This window comes from Drosophila eugracilis, unplaced genomic scaffold, assembly GCF_018153835.1.
Source record: "Drosophila eugracilis isolate 14026-0451.02 unplaced genomic scaffold, ASM1815383v1 contig_587, whole genome shotgun sequence".
In the NCBI taxonomy this organism is placed as follows: domain Eukaryota; kingdom Metazoa; phylum Arthropoda; class Insecta; order Diptera; family Drosophilidae; genus Drosophila; species Drosophila eugracilis.
The window spans coordinates 12,601-23,253 of record NW_024573466.1 but is presented as its reverse complement, the minus strand read 5'-3'; the positions used below and the strand labels follow the sequence as shown (position 1 = coordinate 23,253).

Sequence of the window (10,653 nt, the reverse complement as noted above, 5' to 3'; positions counted from 1 at the left end):
CTTCCACTTTTACTCGTTAGCTACCATTAGAACCACAGAAAATGCCACAGTTTTCTATTTCGAATCAAAGTTTATTCAATTTATATTAATTTTTACATTTAACAGTTGAACTTGAGGTTTAATCTCGATTTAAAACACGCATATCCGATATCTAAACAAGCTTGCCACTAACGTTTATTATAATTCTTTCCATTTTTTAAAGTTTTTTTAATTCCTTCTTTTTTTGTTACTTTGAAAGTGTTCCTGAGGTCTTTTTTTAGGTAGGTACCGTTGTTGGTGTTGTTGATTCGTTTCCACAGAGATGAGATAACTAGTTGAATTGTTTATCTTGGATTTTTATTAAATAAAATATTAACAATTCGGGACTGTGGCCCGTGTTTACTTGGTTAGTTTTAGTTGTTGCTTTTGGCGCCTAAAATTGGACTTTGACTTTAACAAAAGTAAAGCACATAAATAATAAAATAATATCAAAAATTGATTTAGTTCTGTGGCTGATCCTCCGGCGCTGGCAGCTTCTCCCATGTGGGTTCCACGCCCCAAATCTCGCGAGCGTACTCGGCGATGGTGCGATCCGACGAGAACTTGCCGCTGGACGCAATGTTGTTGATGGACATCTCCAGCCACTTGGCTTGGTTCTGGAAAATAATAGATAGAAAAGTTGTTTTAGAAACAAAAATTAAAAAGTAAAAGTCTTTTAAACCATTAACGTTTTCCCCCTTCATTAAATTCTTCGAAATCTCACCTGGTAGGTCTTGGACACCAGATCCTGGGCCTTGATGTATGCTTCGTAATCGGCCAGCAGGTAGTAGTGGTCATACTTGAGCAGAATGTCGGCAATGTTCTTGAATTCGTTGGGATTGCCGGGGCTGAAGAAACCGCCCTGGATCTGGTCGATCACTTGCTTGACCTCGGGGTTGGTGTTGTAGTAGTCGTAGGCATTGTAACCCTTCTTCTTGAGTGCCTCCACCTCTTCGACGGTCATACCGAAGATGAAGATGTTGTCCAGACCCATCTCCTCGGCCATCTCCACGTTGGCACCGTCCAGAGTGCCGATGGTGAGGGCACCGTTCAGCTGGAACTTCATGTTACCGGTACCAGAGGCCTCTGTGCCAGCGGTAGAGATCTGTTCGGACAGATCAGCAGCGGGCATGATCTTTTCAGCCAGGGTGACACGGTAGTTCTCCAAGAAGATAACCTTCAGCTTATCGCCCACAATGGGATCGTTGTTCACCACATTGCCCACGGCGCAGATGAGCTTAATGATCTGCTTGGCCACATAGTAGCCAGGAGCAGCCTTTCCTCCGATCATGATTGTCCTCGGGGTGAAGTTGGCTGTGGGATCCTTCTTGATCCTGTTGTACAGGGTAATGATGTGCAGGCAGTTCAGCAGCTGACGCTTGTACTCGTGGATACGCTTAACCTGGATGTCGAACATGGACGAAGGGTTGACCTTCACACCGTAGTCCTTCTCCAAAATGGCGGCCAACTTAAGCTTGTTCTCCTGCTTGACACGGGCCACATTGCGCTGGAAGTTGGGGTCCTTGGCCCACTTCTTCAGAGCAACCAGTTGGTCTAGATGCACTGGCCACTCGTCACCGATCTTCTCGGCAATCAGATCGGAAAGTCCAGGGTTGCAGAGCAGCAACCAACGACGCGGGGTGATACCGTTCGTCTTGTTCTGGAACTTCTGGGGCTCCATTTCGTAGAAGTCGTGGAACAGAGAGTCCTTCAGGATCTGGGAGTGGATGGCAGCCACACCGTTGACGGCATGGGAACCCACAATGGAAAGATGGGCCATGTTGATGCGCTTCTCGCCATCCTCCTCCACCATCGACATGCGACGCATGCGGTCCAGATCGTCAGGGAACTTCTTCTTCACATTCTCCATGTGCAGGAAATTGATGTGGTAGATGATCTGCAGATGACGTGGCAGGATCGACTCCAGCAGGGACACGGGCCAGCGCTCCAAGGCCTCAGGCAGCACAGTGTGGTTGGTGTAGGCACAGCTCTTCACGGTGATTTCCCATGCCTTCTCCCAGGTCAGGTGCTCCTCATCAACCAAAATGCGCATCAGCTCAGGGATGGCCAGCGATGGATGAGTATCGTTCAGCTGGATGGCAACCTTATCGGGGAAGTGATCGAAGGTGTTGCGCACCGCCTCCCGGGATCCGAACTTCGAGGCCTTGTAACGGCGAATGATATCCTGGAGAGTAGCAGCGCACATGAAGTACTCCTGCTTCAGACGCAGCTCCTTGCCCTCAAAGAAGTTGTCGTTGGGGTACAGCACACGGGAGATGTTCTCAGCCAGATTACGGTCAAGCACGGCCTGAATGTAGTCACCATCGTTAACTGGAAAAGGATAGATACAGATATATTAATTCTAGCTTTTCTTATGGGAAAATATTCCATTAGAGACTTACAGAACTTCAGGTTGAAGTCGATGGGCGACTTGGCGGACCACAGACGCAGAGTGTTCACATGGTTGTTGTTGTATCCGGGAATGGGATTGTCGTAGGGCATGGCAAACACCTTCTGGGTGTCCACCCACTTCTTACCCTCGGGCGTGTCGATCACACGACCGTAGAAGTTAATCGGCAGCATGAACTCCGGACGGGCCTTCTCCCATGGGTTGCCATAACGCAGCCAGTCATCAGGCTCCTCAACCTGCTCACCGTTCTTGATCTTCTGGGCGAAGATACCGTACTCATAACGGATACCATAGCCATATGCGGCCAGACCCAGAGTGGCCATCGAATCCAGGAAACAAGCGGCCAAGCGACCCAGACCACCATTGCCCAGACCGGCATCCTCTTCCATCTCCTCCAGATTCTCAATGTCCAGACCCAGCTGGTACATAGCCTCCTCGCACTCACTCTGGATTCCCAAGTTGATCATGGTGTTGGTCAGAGAGCGACCCATGTAGTACTCCAGCGACAGGTAGTAGACGCGCTAAAAAGTTAAAAGGTTGGTTTCGTTAAATAGTTGGTTTATAATTTCGTTTCTTATCATAAAAGTATAGTTGTAGGTAAGGAATAGACTTAATTAAGTTACTTCTTGGTAAAGTTAAAAACACATACTATTAACAGATTAAAGAGTATAAAACAGCATTGAAGAGCATTAATCGTAGAGTTTAAGAGAGTGGGATTAATAAGCTCATTGGAAACCAGTTTTGGTCGTGAATTTCCGTAATGATCAGCCAAGTGCAAGGTCTCAACATTTCAGGCTCAACTGTACAGTGCATATTTGCAACTAAAGGCTGATAAGGATGGCGCCGCCTATGCCTTAAAGACCTAGTTATGTTTGGCCAGAAGGTCACCCATTTTTCCATTTCACGGTTCCCAACTGAATAATACCTTATCAGCTTAAAAATCGACCGGTAATTTCAGGGCAACCCAACTGGAAAACTATAAATAGAGGAAGGCATTCACAATCACCGGTTCGATTCAGTTGAAATCAATCGATCGATGTTACGAGGGCATTTATTGTGTTAATAGCAACAAGCAACAGTTATCAATAGATTGCAGGCTGCACTTTGCATGCTGGGCAAACATCATCATGGCAAAGCATGAATCTATATAACTCGGAATCGGGATCATTATCACTGTCCCAATGCTGGTCTAATGCTAATCATCATCGATCGATCACGGATCACCAATCACCATTGACGACACAACATCGCTGACAGTGTCGCCAGTTAATAGCTAATGGCTCCCATGGTATGCTAATCCCATTCCTTATCAGTCCACCTATGTAATCTATGCCCTAAAACGCATACCTCTGGCGCATGCTGATTTCAGATGTCTGATGCTATATGATCCGGCAAAATAATATTAACAAAAAAAAAAAAAAAAAAAAACTATAGCCAATTAGTGCGGAATGTTTGGCGAGCGTGTTTCTGTGTGCATATTTGTAGGTGAAAGGGGTTAAGGCGCCTATATGGAATCCGGGGATTTTCGATTAGGAATATTTTGCAAACCTATTTACCAGATAAGATATATGTATACTGTTAGGTGGTAATAGGGAAAATATGAACTGATTTTGACAAGATGTGTTGTTTGTGGAAAGAACATTGTTTTGATAAAAAGTTAGTATTAGTCATAGTTAATAAAAGTCAAGGGAAACATTACCATATAGTCTGACATATTAGAAATCTTGTGACCAATAATATTCTTATGAAATAAGGTGTAGTTTGATCATGAGATTATGTAAACATAATATCAAGATATTTCCAAGAAGTTGATAACGAAAGGGCAACACTTATTGCAATCATATATGATCTAATAACTATACTGAGATGTGTTAAGGAATAAATATTAAAGTATTACATTTATTTTCTTTAATTGATTTATTTATATAAAATTGAAGTATTAAAGTACAATTCCTTATAAATTTTTCGGAAAAAAAGTATGTTATTAATCTTCAAACGGACTACAACGATAAGAATTTTGAAAAAATCAAGATAATCAAAACTGGATTACCGAATATCAAAATCGATTCTAAGCATGACCTTTCCTCTGTACCCAAAATAAAATGCGAATAACCTATTTAGCTTATCTAATCAAAAAACATGGAGCTCCACAACAAACCGTGAGTAATCTCTTAGATTCATAAAAAGCTTTTGAAGTCATTCAACTGCCGGTGGTGACATTATTCACAGCTGTTCGCGTTATGCAGGGTCTTTTCTATTCGTTCTGGCCAGGTCTATATTCGAATTAGAGCCCAGACATTTGTTTTTTTGCGGCTTTGATAAAGAACACCTCAACAACAAATGACCGGTATTTGTTTGCATTTGTTGTTTATTTCTTCTTTTTTCCTACCTATATGCAATAAATTTACAACAGATGTGGATAGGAAGTTGGAAATGTGATAGTCTTTTTACCCTGGCATTGAACATTCGTTTATCCCTGATAGCTGGAAAGCTATTAATTGGCTTTCCATGTGGGTGATAAGTGTGGCAATATTTTTGATTGGGTCAGTCTGACTCGTGGAAAACTACAGGGGAACAATAATAATAAACTCTTCTTATGAGGCTATCCACCCTGCTGAACTTTCTTCAATTTGCATAAATTGTCACAGAATCCAATGGGCGACAAGTAGTCGTCAATTAACTCTAAGTACTGCGATACGCATAATAACAGCTGTTTCAAGTATCCAACAGATACAATCTTCAACTAGCTATATGTATTTCTCTTTATGTTCAGATGGTTGCGTGAGCTAATTGCATGTGAGGGGACAACTAAACACAATCGGGCCTATAAAAGTTCCACAACCTGAACGAAAAGAAAATATATTTAGGTGGATATATATATATAGATATATATGAGAACGAATAGCAAACGAAATTGTAGCCAAAATAAAAACTCAAAGAGAGAAAAAAAAAAATAAAAATGAGGGAAATTTTCCTTGATATTTTTGTCAGTTGGTTGTTGTTAATAACCTTTGATTGACCTTGAAAATATGTGTGTCGTTATGACGGCAGTTTCCACAATTTAGTTAAATTGGAAATATTTATCACCCAAATATGTATATAGCTTGAACTTCTAGCGGTCGAAGTCAATGGAAAATTAATAGATACATTTTTTGGGTAAGCTTATGGGACAGAAATTGAAAGTGATTTAAGCTGACATTCAGCAAGGACAAAAACGTTTAGCTGCCGATGCTGCGAAATTTGCTAACGAAAAGCTCACGCTTCGGGCACGTGCTTGAAAGATGTATATATCTATATTGTGTATCTGATGGATAATACTGCAAGGGGGCAAAATGCAAGTGCACACATGCCTTACTTAAACTGCATTTTCTGGGGCAAACACCGAGAGAATTAGTGAGCCAAGGCCCTAGGGATTTTATTTTTCAAATGCTCATAAATATGTTTGCATAGATATAGAAGTTGCTCGGCGACAGCTGCTATATGCTGAGCTATTTTAAGGCTTTTGTTGCTCCGTCAGCTGGCGGGTGGAAATTCTCGATTAGGAGCAGAAAATAAAGGGTGGTGGTTGAAAAATTCGCCGGCTTTTTTTGTTGCACTTTTGCAATTTGTTGCAGTGAAAGTGTCACACCTTTTTTTTGGCGCATTTCTTGGCATTGATCCCATTTGCCATCTTTGCTTTTTGGCTATTTCGCGGATAATTAAATGAAACGAAACAATTATATAGTAGCAAAACAACGAAAGCGTGGGAAATGCATTAAAAGCAGAAATTGCAGAAGTACAGTAAATGCTGGATATATACAAAATAGAAATCTCAACTTTCCGGAATTTTTTTTAACACACCTTATGGCGTTAAATATTGGTATAAAATGGGGCTTGGAACTAGTAAGTGCAAATATTACTAATTATATATAGAACACGGAATACTCTATGAAAATAAGCTCCTCTTAAAAAGTTCAACAAGTAGCTATTAATCATATATAATTATAGTTTTTAGAATTTATTAGATATATATAAGAGATATATATTCTGTCTTATAGGAAGTTTAGGATTTCATTTAGCAGGGTGTTCACTGTAAATTTGTTGGCCAAAGCGCATTGAGGAATAAATCAGAAGCGAAAAAAAAAAGAGAATGGAGCATGCCGAAAAAAATGTCGTAATAGGCAAATAAAATTTAGAAAAAAATATATATAAAGGAAATTTTTAAACACTTTTGGAGTTTTACAGTCAGGAAAAATTAGATATAGAAGGTCCTCAACTATGTCAAAGTTAGGTTAGATTTTTTTTTTTTTTTTGGAAAATTCCATGAAGTAAAATCAATAACTGGGCGGCCTGACTGGGCATTGAACTCACCTTGGGATCCTTCTCATAGTAGTGCTGCTGTGTGCGAATCCAACGGCCAACCATGTTGTCCTTGACGGTGTTGGCCAAGGCGAAGTAGTAGTCCCTCAAAGTGGACACATTACGATCCTTAACCAGGGTGTAATGCAGGTGCCGATTGAAGTTCTTCTTCACTTCAGTGACATTGCCAACCTCGGCGATACCGCGCACCGAGATTTGCTTGCGCCGATCGGCGTCCGATTGTGGCTTCGACATGATGTCCTAGTTATATCCCTTTGATCAGGCCTTCTCTACAGTAGTTCTATATAGTTCGCTGATTCCGATGCGTGGGTGCGCGTGTGTGCGGCGGAGACCCGTTTGCGTGTGCGACAGCGAAGAGGAAACGGAGACTATAGACTAGACACAACCCAGACCTGAACAGACGACCGTTCACAGCAAAATCCGGAGCGAATCTCACTTTATACTCTCGATATACTTTTTATACTGGTGTATTATAGCTTTTTCATAAAGAGCTTTTGTCTCTCCGTTCGTGTTCTTTTACTCTCCGACAAGGCACTCTTGTAAACAATTCATGATGCACAGTGGTTGGATTGCTCTATCAGTGCATTAATCAAGTTCAACAAGGAGATGATATAGGAGTAAAATAAAGCTTATATTTTTTATAACTATAAAAAACGCTCATCATTATTTTAAATAAACTTGATTTATTGATTAAAAACTCTCAATTTTAAAATATAAAATTTCTAATTCAAACCCTATATCTAATGTAAAGTAAAAAAAAATTATTTTATATTAAAAAAATAGAAAGATAATAATATTTTTGAGATTTCTTTCCACTGTGCGTGGCTGACACAGCGGTTCTTATCTCGCCGCTGCATTTCTCCGTCTCTTTTGCACTTTTAGCTATGCTCCATTTTTGCATTTCTTGCTCCACTCTTCATTACTCTCACTCGCTCTCACTCCCTCGCTCTCTCTGACGCTCTCTCTATGCCTCAGTCACCTTGTGCGAAGGTCATACATGCGTATTCTTTATTTTCTGTTTTTGTTTCATCTTCAGCATTTGTATGCTTTTTGTTATTGCTCGGCATCAGGCGTAGAAAAGTGTGGGTGGCGCCATCAGAGAAGCATTGGCAGCTTTTGAAAAGCAGTCGATTGTCAAAATGGAACTTTGGAAACAGCTGTTAAATGGGGAGCAGTTTGGCGGGCAGTCTTGTGGAGATGCCAACTTGACGTAGATTTAAATTGGTCATCGTCAAGATACGTATTAATCCTGAAGATATTTATTTTATCTAAAAGATCCTTTTGTATCTCAAAGATTTGCTTAAAAACGAAATGAAAATTTTTAATCTATACATAATGCTTTAAAAATGTATTTTCATTTATTTATATTATTTTAAATAATTATATAATAGTTTTATCGAATCACAGTTTTAATATGACTTTTAATAGTGTGATTCGTAACCCTTTAACATTAGCATTTGTGCAGCCCTCAGTGATAAATGCTAATCACAGGACGAAGGGCATCTGCAATTCTATCCAAAACAGTTTTGTTATTCCATTTCTTGTTTATTACTTCCCATAATGGCACTCCCATGTTCAACTACTTGGGAATGCATGCGGAAAAAGTCCTTGAAAGGTGCCAAGGAAAATGGAAAGGGAGGAGATTTCAAGAGACCAAGGCGATGCTTGTTTCTTGTATTCACCATTTGCTCGGCTATTTCGTTGCAAATGAAAATGATTAGCACATTTTTGCAGAAGGTATGTGGGGAAGGGGAAAACCTTTTTGGACATTTGCCAAGTGAGCTGCCATCGAAGTGAACGTCATCATTCATAAGCTTGTCTGCTAAAAATTTAAAACTTAATTGGAATCTGCTGAATCCCGGCAACCGTACGCTTGTTGACTCCTCGCACATATGCACTATGCAACTAGTCTTTGTTTTGTTTCACTTCTTTTTTCATTCAACTTCGAGTATTATGCAAAAGTTACACTTAGGCGGAAAAAAAAGTACACTGAGAGAAAAGAAACTGAATCTGATTCTAGACAAAAAATGTATTTGAAATTCGGTAATGTAATCTAATATAAGCCGAAATATGGACCATATACATATTTCAAAGGAACATATATGACTAAGTTTCCAATAAATAAATACTGATAAGCCATCCACTCACATACTCGTATAAATGAGTATAAGTGAGTATCAGTGTTTAACTCGCTGGTAATTGTTCAGCGAGTTAAATACTGATAAGTTCAACTTAAAAAATGATTTTCTACGGCATCAGTTTACTTTGAAACCTCATCGAGAAATGACTCCATATATATTATTTCTTTTGCTGTGCAGCTTTGCAAATGCTCAACAGACGTACAAATTTCAGGTAAACTTAAATTAAACAAATAATATAAAGTTATATTAATGTACATGCAACATTCGCCATCAGCTGCAACGTGCGCAAAATCAAAACTACTTACGTGAGTCATATCCCTGGGTGGTTGCTGTGCTGGATCAACGGTATTGGTTAACTCGATACATAGGAGTAGGTTCCCTGATCAGACCCAATGTGGTCCTCACAGCCTGCCGTATCCTAAACGAAACAACCGAATATGATTTACTAGTGCGCGCTGGCGGAGGGAATATTTCCACAACAACGGATCAGCGACATGTAGATCTTGAGGTCTTGAAGATTGTCCGTCATGAGGGGTTTAGCCCGTACACCGCTGTAAACAATATAGCCATGCTTATTCTAAAATCAGCATTTACGATGACAGATAATATCCAGATGATTCAGTTGAATCTATCGCCGGAAGTTATATATAACGGATATTCCTGTTTCTTCAACGGCTGGGGCAAAGCTGAATGGAATTCTGATGACTATCCCGATGTTATTAAGAAGATACAAATTGTACGATTAAGTGATGATGTATGTAAGATTCGACTTAATAGGGAATTGCCAATCGGTCAATTTTGTGGCGATGGCTTTGAGGGAAAGGATTGCAATGGTGATGGTGGTGCTCCCTTGGTTTGTCAAACTTTTACATATTCACCTTCCTATGTCCAAGTGGGCATTGTCAACTGGGGAACTCGCAAGCCCGGTGATAAAAGACCCATCATCTTTACGGATGTGCTAAAACTGTCCAAATGGATTAATTCTACATTGAATTTGTCAGCAAATTTCCAATCCAATGATAATTATAAATAAAAGAAGTAAATAAGTTTTTAAATGTTAGTAAATCAATAAAATCTGAAACGTAAAATAATTTTATAATCTTAAAGAAAGAAAATAATCTAAAATAATTTTTATGAACATATTTTTTATTTCGGAAATTTGATTTAGTCATAAGTTTTTTATAACAAATTAGAAAGAATAAATATTTAATTTATTCGAATTCTGGGAAAAGTAAGCTTTTTTAGGTTCTGTGGTTATTATCATGATATGAGCAATGAAACAATGCCCAGAATAAGGCAAGCCTTATCAGCTTAACAAAATATAGTACATGCGAAGTGCACACTAATGGTTGTGTAGACAGTTCAACATAATTTTTAAAATACTAATTAAATCAAAATGCATTGAAAACAATTTATATATCTTCATATTGAAAATAGATTTTTTATACTGTTTGCAGCAAGGCGTATGAGTGATATCAGAAAAGTTATGTTCTAAAAATTGTTTTTTTTTTAGTTACAAAACGCAAGTTAATCATAATCCGGAATACTTTTGTTACTTTTCAAATAATTTACTCTAAACAAACTAAAACTTTTTCCTCAAGTGTACTTGGCAAACAAAAATAGTCTCGGGTAAAAAATTCGCATTTGAAAGGAGGGCAGGTAGCTGAAATCCAGAGAGGTGGCTTGGTGTTTTGTGGGTGAAACGCCGTTCAAAAGTTAAAGTGT

General features: G+C 39.3%; 2 protein-coding genes across 2 annotated transcripts; one reads left to right on the top strand and one right to left on the bottom strand.

The window, feature by feature from the left end:
- Positions 1-319: 319 nt before the first annotated feature.
- On the bottom strand, positions 320-7,225 carry LOC108110739 (glycogen phosphorylase). Its single transcript, XM_017219944.2, has 4 exons — positions 6,779-7,225; positions 2,421-2,949; positions 743-2,349; positions 320-635 (listed from the first exon to the last, which is right to left on the bottom strand). Exons 1-4 carry the CDS (start codon positions 7,019-7,021, stop codon positions 480-482), a joined length of 2,535 nt encoding a protein of 844 aa, XP_017075433.2. The 5' UTR covers positions 7,022-7,225; the 3' UTR covers positions 320-479.
- A 1,810-nt stretch (positions 7,226-9,035) lies between these two features.
- LOC108110514 (phenoloxidase-activating factor 2) lies at positions 9,036-10,019 on the top strand. The gene is made up of 2 exons (XM_017219593.1): positions 9,036-9,139; positions 9,203-10,019. The coding sequence occupies exons 1-2, from the start codon at positions 9,071-9,073 to the stop codon at positions 9,959-9,961; spliced, it is 828 nt and encodes a 275-aa protein (XP_017075082.1). The 5' UTR covers positions 9,036-9,070; the 3' UTR covers positions 9,962-10,019.
- Positions 10,020-10,653: the final 634 nt, after the last annotated feature.